Source organism: Atheta coriaria, unplaced genomic scaffold (genome assembly GCF_025399875.1).
Source record: "Atheta coriaria isolate IRGN ID8LTWV9N9 unplaced genomic scaffold, Caltech_Dcor_3.1 hic_scaffold_5_pilon, whole genome shotgun sequence".
Lineage (NCBI taxonomy): Eukaryota > Metazoa > Arthropoda > Insecta > Coleoptera > Staphylinidae > Dalotia > Dalotia coriaria.
In genome coordinates, this window is record NW_027045447.1 from 177,211 (window position 1) to 194,923 (window position 17,713).

The 17,713-nt window shown below is 37.8% G+C and overlaps 3 protein-coding genes across 7 annotated transcripts; 2 read left to right on the forward strand and 1 right to left on the reverse strand.

Moving 5' to 3' along the window:
• Positions 1-443: 443 nt before the first annotated feature.
• Positions 444-2,643, forward strand: LOC135791728 (transient receptor potential cation channel protein painless-like). The gene is made up of 3 exons (XM_065302231.1): positions 444-770; positions 830-1,171; positions 1,228-2,643. Exons 1-3 carry the CDS (start codon positions 482-484, stop codon positions 2,493-2,495), a joined length of 1,899 nt encoding a protein of 632 aa, XP_065158303.1. The 5' UTR covers positions 444-481; the 3' UTR covers positions 2,496-2,643.
• A 411-nt stretch (positions 2,644-3,054) lies between these two features.
• HisRS (histidine--tRNA ligase) lies at positions 3,055-5,275 on the reverse strand. Of its 3 annotated transcripts, XM_065302234.1 has the most exons (5): positions 5,065-5,275; positions 4,904-5,003; positions 4,223-4,666; positions 3,956-4,162; positions 3,055-3,901 (listed from the first exon to the last, which is right to left on the reverse strand). In XM_065302234.1, the coding sequence occupies exons 2-5, from the start codon at positions 4,991-4,993 to the stop codon at positions 3,104-3,106; spliced, it is 1,539 nt and encodes a 512-aa protein (XP_065158306.1). In that variant the 5' UTR covers positions 4,994-5,003; positions 5,065-5,275; the 3' UTR covers positions 3,055-3,103. The 3 variants fall into 3 exon arrangements, with proteins under 3 accessions (XP_065158306.1, XP_065158305.1, XP_065158304.1); XM_065302233.1 differs by having other exon boundaries at positions 4,904-5,275; XM_065302232.1 differs by lacking the exons at positions 4,904-5,003; positions 5,065-5,275 and adding an exon at positions 4,738-4,897.
• A 198-nt stretch (positions 5,276-5,473) lies between these two features.
• Positions 5,474-17,575, forward strand: Graf (GTPase regulator associated with FAK). Of its 3 annotated transcripts, none has more exons than XM_065302320.1 (13): positions 5,474-5,614; positions 5,932-6,582; positions 12,756-12,913; positions 13,047-13,223; positions 13,642-13,794; positions 13,859-14,048; positions 14,167-14,462; positions 14,519-14,952; positions 15,005-15,332; positions 15,393-15,898; positions 16,011-16,118; positions 16,252-16,331; positions 16,392-17,575. In XM_065302320.1, the coding sequence occupies exons 2-13, from the start codon at positions 6,423-6,425 to the stop codon at positions 16,481-16,483; spliced, it is 2,682 nt and encodes an 893-aa protein (XP_065158392.1). In that variant the 5' UTR covers positions 5,474-5,614; positions 5,932-6,422; the 3' UTR covers positions 16,484-17,575. The 3 variants fall into 3 exon arrangements, with proteins under 3 accessions (XP_065158392.1, XP_065158393.1, XP_065158394.1); XM_065302321.1 differs by having other exon boundaries at positions 14,185-14,462; XM_065302322.1 differs by lacking the exon at positions 16,011-16,118 and having other exon boundaries at positions 14,185-14,462.
• Positions 17,576-17,713: the final 138 nt, after the last annotated feature.

Genomic DNA, 17,713 nt, shown 5'->3' on the forward strand with positions numbered 1-17,713 from the left:
AAAGGTGCGTACGGTGCCCTGAATAAGAGTCACTATTTTCGGCAGCCTGCAGGGCACCATACGACGTTGCCGGTAAATGTACTAGTATTCTAGGCACCGTACAAAGGTGACGGTAAATGTGACTGAATGGGAGTCACTACTACCGCTACCCTCGTACGGTGCCCTGAATCGAGTCACTTCTACCGCCACCTTCGTACGGTGCCCTGAATAGGAGTCACATCTACCGCTACCTTCGTACGGTGTCCGGAATGGGAGTCACTTTTACCGACATCCTCTTTGCTTTTAACCTGATAATTAAAAGCACTCTCATATTGCATAATAATATGTTCTATATTTTATTACATCCTTACTCATTGATAGCGTAAGTGATAAGATAACATCACTTGAATAACAAGCGCTTCAACTCATATAAACGTTGTTTTAAGTGAATTTAATCAAACCTTAGTAAGTTCACGTTCATTTCCTAACAAATTTAAAGAAAATGGTTTTCAAATATTTCGAAGCGGGCAATATAGACCCTGAAGAACTATTATATTATGTGAAAACTAACAAAATTGCAACAATTAAAAAATTACTAAAAAATTGCAATGATTTGTTGTACCAAGAAACTGAAAATGGACTGACTGTGTTAGAATCCATTTGTTATCATCAATTTACAGAAGATTTAATACACAGTACCATTGCCTCATTACTAGCCAAAGTGGATGCCAATAAATTGAAACCAAATTCTCAGAGAGGATACAAATCGTTAATTCATTTTGCTGCATTGGGTAAGTGTTAATTTAGAAACGCTTTGATTTATAAAAAATAACTCACACATAATTAACAGGTCAAAATCCAATCATTTTGGAAGCACTTATTATAAAATTTCCGCAACAAGTAAAACTCAAAGCAGAAAGAAACACAGCGCTTCATATATTAATCAAAGAATCAACAAGTTACGGTCCTAACTTCCTACAATGCATAGAGATATTACTCAAGAATGGCGTCGACATAGAGGCCAAGGACAAACTTAACAAAACAGCATATGATTGGGCAACGGAAAAGAAATTGCTTGATGATTCTGTACTTGAAACGTTTCGACCAAAAACAGCTCCTAAAAAAATTCCGACTCCACCAAAGTCCGAATCGTATAGATCTCGAAAGTCTTATGCAATACCCGTAAACGTTGGTAAATATTATCAATTTAAACAATATAAGAAAATAATACTAATCATTTATCGCCAGACTACAGACGTAGTACACCGATGTCAATTAGTCCCATCAATCAAATCAATTCACCGATGGATTACCTTCGTAATCTTGACGAAAATGGTTTCATCAACTATTTCAAAACCAATGACTCATCGGATATCAACGAATATTTACCTTATGCAATTGAACATAATTTGTTGAATGTTGTTGATTACATGATCGAAACTAATCAGCTGCAACCTTCAGAAAATGAAACACATCCGCTGATAATCGCAAAAAACCACCGCCACTACGACATGTTAAAACTACTCCTCGAGAAAATGGAGGTGCCATCCGATATTCTTTTCCGATTGATCCGAACCGCCGACGGATGTATAAACGAATCTGGTTTCATGGAGTGCTATCAATTGATAATTGAAAGTGATAAAGTAGATGTCAATTTGGCTGATGACTACTACAACACAGCGTTGCATTGCGCAGGAAAATACACCAGATGGGGCATTATGCTGTTACTACTAAAAAATAAAGCCTCGTTAGCTAATTGTAACTCTGACCAACAAATGGCCATAGTTGAAATTGATACCTACGTATTGGGTAAACACTTTGACCAATGTGTGCAATTCGGGTATCAGCGTTTGTGTGAAGAACGTCTTCGACTTTCCTTTAATTACGCAACTTTATTTCCTACCAGAAATCAAAGTAAACTTGATTCATGCGCAGAAAGTACTCCATGCATTGAGGATGCAATTGTGGAGGAAGATACCGCAGGCGTAAAGTTGAATTTCAATGAAAACGACCAATTGTTTACACAATCAAACACAATGGGGGCCAGCGAACTGGAGGTAATTCTACATCTCAGTAATAACCCGGATAAACAATCACTCCTTTTACATCCATTGATCAATGCTCTCATCGATGTCATCTGGCACAAAGTAGAAATATTCGTTTTTATCAATTTCATTGTTTACATGTTGTATTGTGTATCATTGGGATTGCATCTTGGTTTTGGTAACAATTTATCAAAAGCATTTCTTATCATAATGTGCTGCGTTTTAATCCTACGCGAATGTTTCCAATTTAGTTACCAGCGTGCTAGTTACTTCAAGCAACAAAACAACTATATAGAAATCGCTGTGTGTATTGTCGTTGCTTTGTTATTGATGACAGAAAAAGTACAATTCAAAGTTGTCGCTGCTCTTTTAAGCGCTTTTGCGTATTTGTCGATATTAGACTCTATGCCGACGGTTGCTTCGTACGTTAATATGTTTCAAAGGTTACAAAACATTGTTGTAAAGTTTTAATGATATTTTTCGTTGTGACGCTTGCATTTGCTTACGCTTTTCACGCCATTTCCGTTTCGCCTGACTCCGATCAATTTTTCGGTAATTATACAACATCTTTATTCAAAACAATGGTCATGTTAAGCGGAGAATACGAAGTGAGTAATCTTAGCTATGAAGAGAATGCAGTTCTCTTACAAGTAATAGTAATTCTGTTTGTGTTTACAATGTCGGTTGTTTTGATGAACTTGCTGATAGCGTTAGCGTTCGCGGATGTGCAACAAATGAAAGTTGACGCGAAATTGCATGAAATGATAACACGCGTGAAATATATAGCACAAACAGAAAAGTTATACGAGGCGAGTAAGAAAGTATCACATATTTACCTAAATGAAAAATCACAAATGTTCGTTTCGCTAAAGTCGCCCGGAAAAATTTCGCGCAACATTTGCGATCAAAGTAATAAAATCGCAAACAAATTTTGTATAAGATGTTTGAGTCGTCCGTGCACGTACAGATTAAGTAAAAGAGTTATAACAAATGCCAGGAAAATCGCTCTGGAAAACACTAGAGATTACGATTTTTCTGTTGTGTGAAATAAATAAGTTTTAATTGCTTTATGATCAAACTTATGCTAAACAATTTGTAACCAAACTCAAGCGCGCCTTCAATTCCTGTGGTAAATCGCCCCTGACAACCTCTACTTCTTCCCTAGTCGTGACGTTTCTTAATTTTACCACTCCTTTCTCCAACTCGCTCTCTCCGAGGATAATCACCAAAGGTATACTTTCATCTTCACAGTGCTGAAGTTGCGCCAGTAACTTTGGATTTTTCTTGTAGGAATGTTCGACTTTGAACCCAGCATCCCACAATTCCTTGCACAGCAACATCCGCTGTTCGAATAAGTTCTTTTGTGCTGAAGCAACGTAAACCTCAATCTCAGTTGTGCGTACTTTACTTTTATTCTTCTCTAATTGCGCTTCCAATACTGCAAAAATGCGCTCCACACCAATGGACACACCCACACAAGGAACCTGCTTGTGTTTCGGATCAAACATGCCAACGAGCGTATCATACCGTCCGCCACCAGCAACGGAACCCACAGCGACGTCATCACCCGACCCTGTTTCACCTAATAAAACAGCCTCGTAGATGATTCCTGTATAGTAATCTAAACCACGAGCAAGACTCAGGTCAAACGAAACTTGATCAAGCGTTCCGTAAATCTGGCAATACTTTAAAATAAGTTTCATTGCCTCCAAACCCTCAACAGCGGATTTACTCTTAATCAAATTTGAATCCGCAAGAAGTTTCTCGACAAGTTCTCCTTTACCACTCAAACGAACATATTCGCCGATTTTATCAGCGACTTCATCGGTGAGGCCTTTTTCGTCGATCATTTCCTTGCGAACTTCCTCCCATGGACTCTAAATTTAAATTATTAAAAACAAACCCGAAAATGTTTCTTTCATCTTGTTTACCTTGTCAAGTTTATCAACAGCCGAACAAATCGACCTGAATTTATCAGCGGGTACCCCACATGCTTCAAACATCCCATCCAATAATTTTCTATGATTCAGTTTGATAACAAACTTTCCAATGTTTAACGATGTTAAAATCTCGTGGACAACACGAACGCATTCGCTGTCCGGTATCATTTCATCGTATGTACCTGCTATATCAAAATCCTGCACCAAAAAGAAAATGTCTTTCATTGGTGTTTAATTATTTTAAAGAGAAAAACTTACGCATTGATAAAATTCACGATAACGACCCCTGGACATGGCAGGATTGTCCCTGCGATACACTTTCGCAATATGATAACGCTTAATGTTGGATATTTTATTCATTGCTAGAAATCTTGCAAAAGGCACTGTCAAATCATATCGCAATGACAATATCTCTCCACCCTGATCCTTCAAATCATAAATAAGCTTTGAATCCTCTCCATATTTCCCTGTGAGGACTTCTTTCAGCTCAAAAATCGGTGTATCAATGGTGACAGCCCCATGTTTCTTAAAAACATTGATGACTTTATCGAGCACAGAGTTTCTTATTGTCATTTGTTCAGAGGCATAATCTCTGGTGCCTTTTGGAGTTTTCAGCACGAATTTTTGATTGCTAGGTGCTGTTTGATTGCCATCATTAAGTGAGGCTTTGAGTTGCAACAACTTGGCAACTTCTTCAGCAATCTGAAGGAAAATTACACAATATTAACAAGCAAGAAAATGAAAGCTTTACTTGTGGTATAGTTGTCACTGACCTGTGGTTTGCTTTTGCAAGTGAATGTGGTGCTCAAATGCCTCAAATTAGAAAGAACCACAGGTCGTGACGACGCACGGCGGGCGTGCGAGAATATTGCGTGCACGATCGACATTTCGATTCCGTGCGCAAGCAGAAGAATGGTGGGAATATCTTCAATATGTTACCTTTTCTTTGCTTTCTTTGGCTGCTTTTAATTGACGAACGAGATCACCCTGTGCCTGAATCTGTTTCTCGATTATTTCCTTTGATGACATCTTTTATTAACTTAACTCAGCACAAATTACTCGAAAAATTCTACTAGATTTACAGGAGCAGTTTACGTTACCAACTCATGAATGCTACTGTGCAACGTGCACGAAGCCTGATCCGGATCGTTGATGACGACGGTAAATCAAGGAAACGAAACGTAGCGAAATGTGAAAGACAGTTAGACGGGGATAATATGCGCTTGTAACACAGCCTAGAGAATACATTCACCGCAGTGCGATGAAAAAGTTAACCAAGTTTCGTCAGAAAACGTGGAACTATGAGAACAATTCAATATTGCTCGAGTATTATTACTATAGGCAACCAGTTGAGCACCATGTTACAAATCATATAAATCACATGGATATAGTACTTTATAACTACACAGAAAAAGCTTACGGGAATAATACACATTCAAATTTGTGTGCATTTCTAAAAAATTCAATGAAGCTGATTGGTTAATTACGTTTCCTTGACATTTATACCCATAATCGTGTCATCAACAAATGCGCATCGTGCATCCTACAGGTTGCCGCCTCGTGCGTGTTGCGTGCGTATAATCGAAAACGCGGGGTGTGAAGAGCTTTAATAATCGCGCGCTCAATCGGGTATCATCGGAATGCGAAAATGTAAGTACTCAATGCGCATGTGACTTAAGCGCGTTTTCATAATTAAAGGGTTTGTATATTGTATACGTGCGATAATTATGGGAAAAAACTAGGCGTAGTTAAAAAAAACAGTAAAAGATGCGTAACATTAAGTCTAAGATGTAGACTAAGAAATATAGTGGGGATCATGTCTAAATATTTTTGTTAAATCATGTTTTGCGTTTTTAAATTAATCACGCGATATGTACACGCGTCAGTTTTCGTTAAACATTATTTATATTCAAGGTAAATTGAATAGTAAACATATTTAAAGCGATTATTTTGTTTTTCTTGTGTAGATCTCGTTTAATCCGTCACTGGCGTTTGTTGTGCACGCACGCCGTTTCATTCGATTCCATCTTGAGTTTATAACGGGCGAGAGCAGCATGAGAATGGGCAAAAGAACGAAAAAGACGAAGGAGACGCACACGCAAGGGCCGCGCCAGCGCTTGCCGGCGTAAAGCGCTATTCCACCGCTGGCAGCCAGCAGTCGTCCCCCATCAGGCCGTCAGTCGTCGACAAGTCGGCGAGCGGCAAACATTCATCCAACACACAACATTAAAACGCTTTCTCTCCACATCTCAATATCATCAACTCCTAGTCGTCACTCGTGAAACATTTACATTTACCCAGTGTAAGAATGCAATCAAATGCGCGTGTGATCATGTTGGCGGCGTCGCGCGCCGCCCAGCGATAAATCAAAAAGTTCGACGAGTGTGTGCAAAAGTGCGTTCGCTACCGCAACACTAGTTAATTGTGTGTCAAGTAGTCGCCGAAGACGCCAAAGAAGATGGGGGTCGGATTACCGCCGCTCGAATTCACCGAGTGTCTCATCGACAGCCCCACGTTTCGGAATAATCTCCACAAACACGAGAAGGAGCTGGACAACACGAATCGCCAAATCAAGCGGTTGATTAAAGAAGTCAAGGAGCTGCTGCAGGCCGCCAAACGTGAGTTTGATAAGAAATCGACAAGATTTTAAGCGTAAAACGTCCTTGATGGCTCGTATTTCACGACATGTCGCGCAGAAATTTGAATCACATTATTTAATATACAAAGTGTTTAAAGTGTTGAAAATAAAAAAAACTGATAAAGTCAATCTATAATCTAGGCTGGTGAACATTGAGCACGATTTTTAAAGGCCGAGCTTATCTGCATTCATGCACACAACAATAAGTTTTAATGCGCCTCCACTGGTGAAACAATGACAAGTTTTATTTAATTTAATTTCGCCGCCAATTTGACCATAATCAATCAAAAGTGTATTTTTATTTCGTCAACCCACTGCGAATCATAGTTTTTAAAGGTTTTATTTTACATGGGCGTTGCTTGTGTCGTCATAAATACGTTTTTACACTGATATCGTATGTGTGTGTCGTTGTCCATCGGTTTCGCCTAATCGGTCACTCATTACCTTTTTTGTTCCAAGCATATATTACAAACATGATTTTCTATCCACCTAGAATGTAAAGCTTTGTTTTCCACTCTTAATATGTACTAAACTAATTTCTTCAAACTTTTATTTGCGTTGCTTGATTACTAATCATGTTTTTATGCACACAATGACAGTTTATAGCTCGGCATAATAGCATAATAACATAATTACAATCGAATTACGTATTTTTTTCGTGCGCCTCGCGATCGCATTCCCCGCTCGGTCAAACTCTGCGTCCTGCATACGAAATGTCCTTGTTTATGTGTTTCGATTGTTGTGGTTATATTTGACATTATTGTCACGGCATTGTTAGCATTATCGCAGTTACCAATTATATACAGTGTGTTTGGTGGCCTCAACGCGGTTCATTTATTAATATTCGTTGGGTTTTTCGCGAAATTAATCGTGTGCGATTTATCTTATCGTGATAATTAATTTTTTATGGTTTTTTTGTTCATGACACTCATAATACTTGATCGTTAATGCGCCAATAGCGTTTATAATGATGAGTGCAATCGATTTGACGTGATGACCTAGAAAACTTGAATGATTCGAAAGCCGCACGCTAGAAAATGCGAAAAATTGCATGTGATTAATGCAAACACAATATTACTCATTTTTATAAATTTATAATGAGTTTAAAATAGATTGTGTTGAGTAATTTATTTTATTTGTCATGTTTTTGACCATAAAACGCAATTTTATCAAAATTAACCAACTTTTAGTAAAAGTTAATTGATAACAGCGATAGTAAATGTAATTTGCTGAGAACAAATGTTTTCTCGTGTTACTTGTTGCGTAAAATCATGCATTTCTTGTCTTCTTGTGTGTTTGTCGCCTTTGGATCCAAAAAGCGCGAGCAAAACATTAATTCCGCATTCATTCCGAGTAGCATGAGTGCTCGTACGGTCTGAAGTATGAAGTACATTACACACAAAAGCATTAAACTTGCGCGTGCTGAGTATGAGTACTCGCAAGAGCGAAACATTTCACATTTCAATGTCAATGTGCCGTTAGATTGGTCGTCGTCGTTGTCATTTTGCGGTTTGGATACGTTTTTTTTTTATTTTTTGTTTTTCTTGTGTCTCGTGGTGGTGGTGGAGAACAGTAGCGCTTGCTTTCACAAATTATGACGGAGAGTGAAAGATTGTCACGTGTAGAAATTTTACAACGATTAAAGCATGAGATTAGCAGGAGCAAGAAATTTTCAAACCGCTTTTGTTCGTAATTAGTTTTAATCATAATAAAATGATTTTTTGAGTGAAAATTTATATTTTTCTCTGTAAAAAGCGAATAAACGTATAAAACAGTTATAATATTATATATTATATCACATGGTGTGCGCGTTTCGCCTTTCGAAACCAGGTGAATATGTCACGCACGCAAAACTACCGCCAGTGCTCTTATTTCATCGCCAGCACCACACATGTTCCATGTCATACTTCCTCATTAGATAAATAAACAATAAATGTTTAAAATGCTCTAAAAATACCTACTACCTATGCCGAAGTGAATTTTGTTTATGTTTTCATGTTTTTTTCGTGTAAATCTGCGCATTTGATGCGCACGCAGATGTGTGCGGCGGATAATAGAAGGAAACATCTTTAAATTTCGTCTTCCGCTTCTTACCTGGGTGTCTGGGTGGCTGAATGCCTGAAAGACACGCATCTGGCACACTTCTTTTAGTTGCACAAAAGCAAATTCAAGTCTAGCATCGAAAATGAGTGAAGAATTTCTGAAGGAATTTGTGTTGGCACCTTTTGTCGTTTGTGCTTTTGGTGAGGAATGTATAACGACAAGAATGACTATGAGGACATTGTGATATGAACTACTTCGAAACTTGTACCTTCCGAGGTGGTCTTGAGTGACAATGTCTTATTGTTTGTGATAATTACTAATTACAACTGCTTTTAGTCTATTTTCACCTGTAATTTATCTCGTTATTTGTTTCAATTTGAAGTGATTGCAAAATTTGCAATCAGTCACAATTATTGATTAAGTGATTGATGTTTTATCAACACTTAAACATGCCTAGGCTTGGTATTAAATATTTTCTATATGAAATATTTCCACTTGGTTGTTTTATCGCTTAATTTGGTGAGTCTACTTTTTGTTATCAGTGTGTATTGTGCAACAAACATGTTTTGCAATTTCGATAACACCAAACAAGGCGCGTTTATTTATAAAACTTTACCTTTAAAGCATCGAAAATGTTTTTGTTAGTTTACAGTTGCCATAACAACGTTAATAAACTCTTTAAAGTTGCTATTCTTAGCGAAACTTTCTAACATCATAAAAAAAACTCTTCATTAATGTATGGTTTATATTTTTTGCTGTAATAATTAACGCTCTCTAAACTTTTTTTTATCATTTTCATTTGTTTTATTATTTTGCGCAATATTTAAATATATTTATAATCACACTCGATCCACAATTTTGTCACAATAAAATATCAAGATAACCAAATATTGAGATTTTACGCGGTCTCTATGTTGGACTTGCCGTATACACACCGAACATAGAACTGCCAATGTAATTTTTTATATTTGAATTTCTTTTATCTTTTTAATGTGTTTTTTTTTAATTTTTCTAGTCAATTTACATTCCAAAATTATATTTTGTTCATTTTCTTCCCAAAAATGTCTTAAAATTTTTAACGTTGATAAATTAAAAGGAAATTAATATAAATTTTGCCCAATTTCGATGTTATACGGAGTTTGTCGTCAAATATAGTAATGTTAAAACAAAGCTACAATGTACATTGCTTCTTTAAATCAACTATACCTTCCCAATGTTGTGTTTCTATGAATCATCCGTAGCTAACAAATGAATAACACAATTATCGCGTCAAATGTTCTAATCTGACTCGCTAATGGAATCGATGTTCACGTTTCACGTTTTACTCTTCAAACAAACACGTCTGGTTAGTTTCACTCAGTTTTTTATGTTCTCAAAACTTGATGAATAAAATAAAATCACTACTTTTCTTGTGTGTGTGTGAGCGTAATTTTTGCTTGCGGTGAAACAACTAATGCACTTTTTTTCGCCGCTAAATTTAATATTCAATCGGTTGCGGTTGGGATTTCAAGATACAAGTCGAATGTTGAATGTTGGTTTTGTTTTACTAGCTTGACGAATCGCACACGGCACTTGAAAGCGCGCAATGAAAAATCAAATGATCTTTATTGCGCTGTAAAGCATCGCGTCACGCCGAAAATAATGCCGGATGACGTGCGGAACGCGCATAAAATCGATCGTTAAATCGGAAATACTTTCATCGAAAATAGAAGCACACGAAACAACGCGAAAAAAAAAGAAAAGTGAATATTTATTTCGTTTGAATTCAATCGCCCGATCACATTTTGCACGTAATCGCTGTTAATCGACGCCTGGCGACCTTGTAAGCGGATAAAATCAAGGCGTATTCGATTGTTGTTAATCACAATGGCACTGTTATCGAATGGGTGCAAGCGCGTCTGTTTGTGCTGGTGACTTGGCTAGGTAATGTTATGTGGATTGCTTTCAAATGCACAAAGTAATGCTGAATAAAGTAAATAAAGGCGAGTCGACTGCGCATTTTGTTTCCATTCCATTTAACACTCGATCAAAACACGAAAAATAAAAGAAAAACGGAGGAAATTACAGTTTTACTGGTTGCATAACATCTACAATCACATAACCTCAAATTATAGCAAATTAAAGGCTAATATAACTAATATTTCTTGTATAAATCCTTCTTGGGATGATTATAGAAAAGAAACTTGTTTTTTGATGAATTATCCCGGAAAATGCTATTTTTCGCGTTGTAAATTAAAATAATGAACATTTTTGTCTTTTTTAACATTCAATCAATCAAAAAACGGGCAAAATAAAAGAAACATCATAGTTTTACTGGTTGCCTAACATCTCGCTACTCCTAACCTCAAATTATACCCATATTTGTCAGGATTTCATTCTTCACAAGCAATATTTCAATATAAATCCTTCTTAGGATATAAATTTACATATAAGGGGTTGGAACTTTTGTCAAATTGACAAATCACTTGATTCTTGATAAGAAAACTACCCCTTCTTGATGAATTACCCCGGAAAAACTATTTTCTCCAATTACAAATCAAAATACTCAACATTTTTGTATTTTTCGCCTAAAAACTCATCGTATAATATAAGGGGCGGTGCGGGAGCGGATTACTATCACCGCAGTATCCCTTGCTATCAGCCGGCGTGCTGTGCGGGTCGTTGAACCCGCCGCCGCCAGAAACAACCCTCCTGCTCGTGCGCCGTAATGTAATCTACACAATCCACCACACTTCCACACCCACACAGAGACGCAGCACGTGCAGCGAATGGAAAACTTGTGCAATGTGCACCACCATTCACACCCACACTGTCAGCCGCGGCCGCGGTGAGCAGAAAATCGATAATAGTATCGTGCCTTGCCAGCCGCCGGGGGTAGCATACTGTTTACTGGTATTTCCAGTCGTTCATTCACGAGTTTTTTTTCTCCTGCGGCAGACGACTTTTGATCTCTGATGGCGGCAGATTTAAACTAAGTACGTTTCTGACGCCTGTCGCTGACATTATGGCTATTATTATCATTCATTCAGGCGAGTCGCGTGTTTAAATCGTGTGTCAACTCGCAATTGTCTTCTATTTTTAACACGACGTCTGGGATATTATTTAAAAATTACGTTTTATCATGTCTCAAGGAAATAAATTTGATCACGAATAGTGCGTCATATGATTTATTATGATAACTTTTCTTATTTTATCCCTTGCTTACTTCCCGCAATACAATAATACAAGGAAGATGCTGTGTACTCGTATCATCCCCCTAGTGTACTTCCTGTTCATTCATCCGTGGAAAATGAATGAATCTATCAAATATGCCGTAATAATTCTTCATTCTACCTTCCTGTCCACTTTAATCATTTTCTATCTATTGCTTTATAGGTATATTTTTTCCTAACAAGTTGATCAAACTTTAATGAACTACACGTGCTGATGCGCTAATCTAAACTCTGAAAGCAATTTCGCTACACGCTTTGAAGTGTGTAATATTTGCAAACTTGCGATGCAATTTTCATGTTCACCGAACTTGGACCTGCAATACAGTGCCGTATTTAGCTGCAAAATAATATAGAAAACTATTCCTAACCTAAATAAAAATACCGTGTACAATATTACATCTACGTAATTTCGGTTGCCTATCTTAAATTTTTCTATTTTATGTTTTGAAGTTTAAATATTCCGTAATTCGACTCTGTTTGTACATAATTCAAACTTCAATATCAACATAGTGGTTATTACTAGATAATAACAAGTGTGACGAGGGAAGTTCGGCGCTCAAGTAGCACGTGTAATGTCAAACTGAGGGGTTGGTGTCGTTCCACCCCGACGATAAACTACTTTACGAGTGGTTTTTCACCACGCAGACGCATATCATGCATATAATGTAAACTTTATCATCAGCCACCGACTGCGCACGTTCTGCACATTACGATAACACGTGCTGACACGTGCCACAACTCGTTTGCATCGCAAAATTGCGCATAATATGCAAAAATCAAAAACTAAACATTCGTTTATTACTGCTTTGTTTCTGAGCATGTGGAATGAGTCATTATTATAGATTTTTATGTACGTGTTATAATTGAACTAATTATTTTCTAAACATTCACTTTGCAGAATTAAGCACGTGTCAGCGAACGTTCGCGAAAAGTCTCAAGAGTTTCACTTTCGAATGCATCGGCGGGACGCAAACCGATGACGAGCTGGTCATTTGCAAATCTCTACACGAATTTGGAGCTTTGATTAACAACATCGAAGATGAAAGAGACCGAATGGTAAATACACATTAACTTCCTGGTTCAGAATTAGCTAATTACACTTTAATGACGGTGTAATTTTGGTTATTATTTAAATATGCTTTGATTACACTATAATTATGTAATTATTTGCTTTTGTTGGGGATTTTAGTTGGAAAATGCGGACAAACAGGTGTTGGCACCACTGGAAAACTTCCGGAAGGACCACATTGTCAAAGTGCGCACGGATAAGAAGAAATTCGACAAACAAACCGTGAAATTCTGTCAATCACAAGAGAGATACTTGAATTTAACAAACAAGAAACAAAATGAAGGCGCATTACAAGAGGTAAACTTTTTTCCTTTGCAGAGTTTGTAACACTACGCGCGAAAAAGTTTCTAGTTTCATTGCGTAGGCGTTTCGAGCGTTTCGACGAAAAACGTTTATTGATTTATATGTCGACGGCATGCACGCACGCAGCGGAGGCGGCAAAATGTTCACGCGTGCGCGCTACACACAATTGCGACTCACTCTTCACTTGTCCGCGACTTTTACCCACATTCGACGATCAAAACAAAACGCGAATCAAATCAAAATATACAAAAACGAGCAATATATCAACTGTAATTATTAAATTCAACGATTGTGTTGTCTATATACGCGGTGTTTGACTGTGTGGCGGTAGTGTTAATTAATCAAAATAAACACACCTGCGTGGGTGACCCAGGAGACTGATTGGAAGTATAATGTTGTTTGTTTTAATCAGGCCGACGCCACGGTCGGCATGGAGAAGCGGCACTTTTGCGACGCGAGCATGCAGTACGTGTGCTTAATTCAGGAAGTGCACGAGCGCAAAAAGTTCGAGTTCGTCGAAACCCTGCTGGGCTTCATGATTGGATGGTTAACGTTTTATCACCAGGTAAAAACAAATTGCAAATTTCTTATAAGCGTCCATTTTGTTAATATATTGTGATTAATTTCAGGGATACGAAGTTGCCAAAGATTTTAATCCGTACAAAGGTGATTTGCAGTTGCGAATACAAAAGACGCGAGATAACTTTTTGGATTACAAGGATAAACTGCACGAACGCATGGCAGATATACAAAAACAGCAGGATAATATCAAGACGCTCAAGGGACGCAAGGAAGGATACTTGTTCCTGCTTGAGAAGAGTAAGCACACTTGAAATTATGCTTTTTTGTACACTTTTATAAAGTGTCAGCGTTTTTCCACCCACCTAGATTAATGCGTAGTTGAGTTGTATGCATGAATATGAAATTTGTTTTCAAGGAAAATTGGCTATTGCAGAGGCGTTCGGGCAGACGTGGACGAAACACTTTTGCACGTACGACAAGAATACGAAACTCTTTACAATTGTGCCCTACAATCAGATGACGAGCAAGTCACCCGGTCAACCGGAAGAGATGACTTTGTCTGCATGCACCCGACGACCTTCCGACTCAATTGAGAAGCGCTTCTGTTTTGATCTGGAAGTGAATTCGAAGCCGGGCGTGATTCAAACGTTTCAAGCGCTGAGTGAGCAAGATAGAAAGGCATGGTTGGACATTATGGACGGAAAAGAACCCGTAAATATTCAAATAATTCATATTTATTATAAAATAACAATATTTTTAATTCCTAGACTTATCTGACACCACAAATTCGACAAACAAATGAAGTACAATACACTCTGGATGATAACGGTATGCAATTCGTGAAAAGATGCATTGATGCCTTAGAAAACCGCGGATTGGAAGAGCAAGGATTATATCGGGTTGTCGGCGTGACAAGCAAAGTTACCAAACTCCTCACGATGGGTTTGGATCGAAGGAAAGCCGATAAAGTGAATCTGGATGATGTGCAGGAATGGGAGACAAAAACGATCACCAGTGCGCTGAAGAGTTACCTGCGCAATCTACCTGAACCGCTGATGACGCACACGCATCACAATAAGTTTATCAAAGCAGTAAAAAACGACTACAAACCAACACGGGTCAAAGAAGTCCATAAATTGATCTATCGCATACCGAAGAATAACTTTGAGCTGTTGAACATGCTGATAAAGCATTTATCTAAGTATGTTTCTGTGCGTATGTAAACATTGTGTTTTATTAAACTTTGTGTTTAGTGTTGCAGCTAAATGTGATAAGAATTTAATGACGACGAGCAACTTGGGCGTGTGTTTCGGGCCCACTTTACTACGACCGGAAGAAGAAACCGTCGCAGCTATAGTAGATCTTAAGTTTTACAACATTGTCGTGGAGATATTAATCGATAATCACCGGACGATCTTCACCACGGAACCAGCGAAAGATGACACGCAGATTAGCCCGTCGAAACAGTTGCATGTGCAACAGAATAAGAAAGTAAACGATTATCAAAACACAATGTTTTATGATTATAATAATTTGATGAAGTCTGGTCAACATTATCCGCAGCAAAGTCGTGAACAATTGGTAAATATCACTAAAAAATAAAAAAATTAAAAGTTTTGAGCGTTTTTTGTTTCTTTACAGACTGTACGCACGTATTGTGATCCCACATCAACAAATCTTTCATCAAGCATGTATAATGTACATGAATCACCGCCAATGTCCAACAACAGTATACATTCAATGAGTAAAAGTGAATATCTTTCTCAGCCGATCTCATCGAATGGTTCGACAATGCAATCTTTAGGATCGATTATCGCTGGGCCGCAGAGTAAATTTTTAGCGCACAATAATAAGTACAACAACAGCACATCGCTGTCGGAAAGTAACTTGCCTGATTTACAAAGTATTTCACTGCAAACGACGAGCACCAACCACCACAGCGGTCATGGAAGCCCGTTGAATCACTATCGCACACCGTATGACATGTTGGACAACAGTACAGAAAGTAGTAGTGAGTCAGTTAGTTCAAATTCAAGGGATGGCGGCGGACTATTACTTCCGGTTGGGCCGCCGACAGCGCCACAGAAGCGAACACGGCTGTCAATTGCATTACAAGTGCCCAAAAGTTACAATTCACAGGGTGCCGTGTAAGTATTTGAAAATATTTCGATTGAATGCAGATTATTACATGTTGTGCATGTTTCTTTTGTTTTCTTGTAACTTTAAACTAATTGTGTGTGTAAATCTTTTAACACAAAGGGTTAATAATGAAGCTTTATATGCAAGCGTGCACAAAGGACGGACTAACTCTATAACGGGCGGGGGCGGCGATAGCACCAGCCCCAGCAAGTTTACTGGCGGCGTACGGTAAGAAAACTAACGACTAACTTTTCAAATATTCAGTTTTAACATATTTAACAACTTGTAGTTTAGTTTTACATTATTCCGCATGATAAAAAGATAAAATACTTCACTGACCTTATCTTGTTTTGTTTTCTAGACGCGTGCGGACGCTCTACGCTTGTTTGGGCGAACACGACGGTGAATTATCATTCGAACCGAACCAAATAATAACAAACGGTATGTTATTTCCATGTTAAAGTCAATTATACTATTTTTCATTGTTTTTTTAATTCTCAGTGAAAACGTCTAAAGAACCCGGATGGTTGGAAGGCACACTCAACGGTAAAACAGGATTGGTCCCCGAAAACTACGTGGAGTTACTGGACTGACCCCGGCACTTGCATTCCGATCACAATCACCATCACTTGCAACAACACCGGCGCGGCTCGCTTACCTCGTTGACTAAACTCTCCACGTCGATCTCCAGCACGATCAAGCACAACATCAGCAAGGCGCTTCTGCGCACTAACGTCGCTTCAGGCTACAGCACCTTGGCGGGCACGCGCCCCGCTGATAACAAGAAGGTTGAGAACGGACGAAGCCGCAGCTCGCGCAGGCAGAGCGTCGATGTTATCATGCGCGCGCCGTTTGTCACACACAAGAAAACCGCCGAGCGCAAAAGTTCCACTTAAATGTACATTCCAATATGATCAGAGTGAATATTTCGGTAAACGATGAAGCAATATGCGCAGTATTACAGACATCTGAACGGTGAATATTAAAAGATGATGTTTTAACAAATGATTTCGAGATAATTCCAAAGATATTAGATTTGTTTTTATATGTACTAACAATATGCGACGATGCAGATGATGAGATGGGTGGAAAAGTGTTTGCGTAGTGTATATAAGAATATTTATACATGTTAATTATTGGATTTGTATAAATATCAACGGTAACCTTGATAAGTTGATAAGAAATGTTTAGTTAAGTGAAGAATTTAATATATTTCGTAATATCTAATCAGAATAGGATAAATGTACTGATTGAAAATTTGCAATTTGCCATGGATTTCGTTTCAACTTGAAATTGTGACACATTTGAAATGCCTGTGATGTAACTGTTTTTCGGCTATTACAAATTTATGAAACAATGGCTACACATACACATTTGAATGTAAAGAGATGTAAAATATCTACGCTAAGTACAAGTCTAACAAATGATCGCAATTTGGGGGGCAAGAAAATGCTATTTAGTTAGGTGTGCAGTGCGACCCAGTCAATTTAAGAGAGAAATTATCAAATTTTCAGAACGATTATTATGTTTATTATCGTTTAGATTGTAAATTTGTTACGCTGTTATCTTCCATTGTACATTTTGTAATTAGCAACAGTTTAGGGTGGCATCATTTTGTTTTCTTTGTAAAATTAATATTGTTTATTTGTTAATTTACGTTCATATTATTTATAATATTTATCTGAGTTTCTGTTGGTTTATTTCTCATCCACACATCCAAAATAATTGTAAATAATCCTGTATTATGTAAAAACATTAATAATTTAATGGGGAGCACACATTTAAAACTTTTCAACACAAAAATGAATCTAAAATGTCCTCAG

Excerpts from the sequence above, each read along its gene's own strand:
- LOC135791728 (XM_065302231.1), top strand. The coding sequence starts at position 482 with ATGGTTTTCAAATATTTCGAAGCGGGCAATATAGACCCTGAAGAACTA. Across the intron at positions 771-829 it reads AATTCATTTTGCTGCATTGG|GTCAAAATCCAATCATTTTG; the intron begins GTAAGTGTTAAT and ends CATAATTAACAG. Across the intron at positions 1,172-1,227 it reads TGCAATACCCGTAAACGTTG|ACTACAGACGTAGTACACCG; the intron begins GTAAATATTATC and ends ATTTATCGCCAG.
- HisRS (XM_065302232.1), bottom strand. The coding sequence starts at position 4,851 with ATGTCGATCGTGCACGCAATATTCTCGCACGCCCGCCGTGCGTCGTCA. Across the intron at positions 4,667-4,737 it reads CTTGCAAAAGCAAACCACAG|ATTGCTGAAGAAGTTGCCAA; the intron begins GTCAGTGACAAC and ends ATTTTCCTTCAG. Across the intron at positions 3,902-3,955 it reads CTGTTGATAAACTTGACAAG|AGTCCATGGGAGGAAGTTCG; the intron begins GTAAACAAGATG and ends ATTTAAATTTAG.
- Graf (XM_065302320.1), top strand. The coding sequence starts at position 6,423 with ATGGGGGTCGGATTACCGCCGCTCGAATTCACCGAGTGTCTCATCGAC. Across the intron at positions 14,049-14,166 it reads CTTGTTCCTGCTTGAGAAGA|GAAAATTGGCTATTGCAGAG; the intron begins GTAAGCACACTT and ends TTTGTTTTCAAG. Across the intron at positions 16,119-16,251 it reads AAGTTTACTGGCGGCGTACG|ACGCGTGCGGACGCTCTACG; the intron begins GTAAGAAAACTA and ends TTTGTTTTCTAG.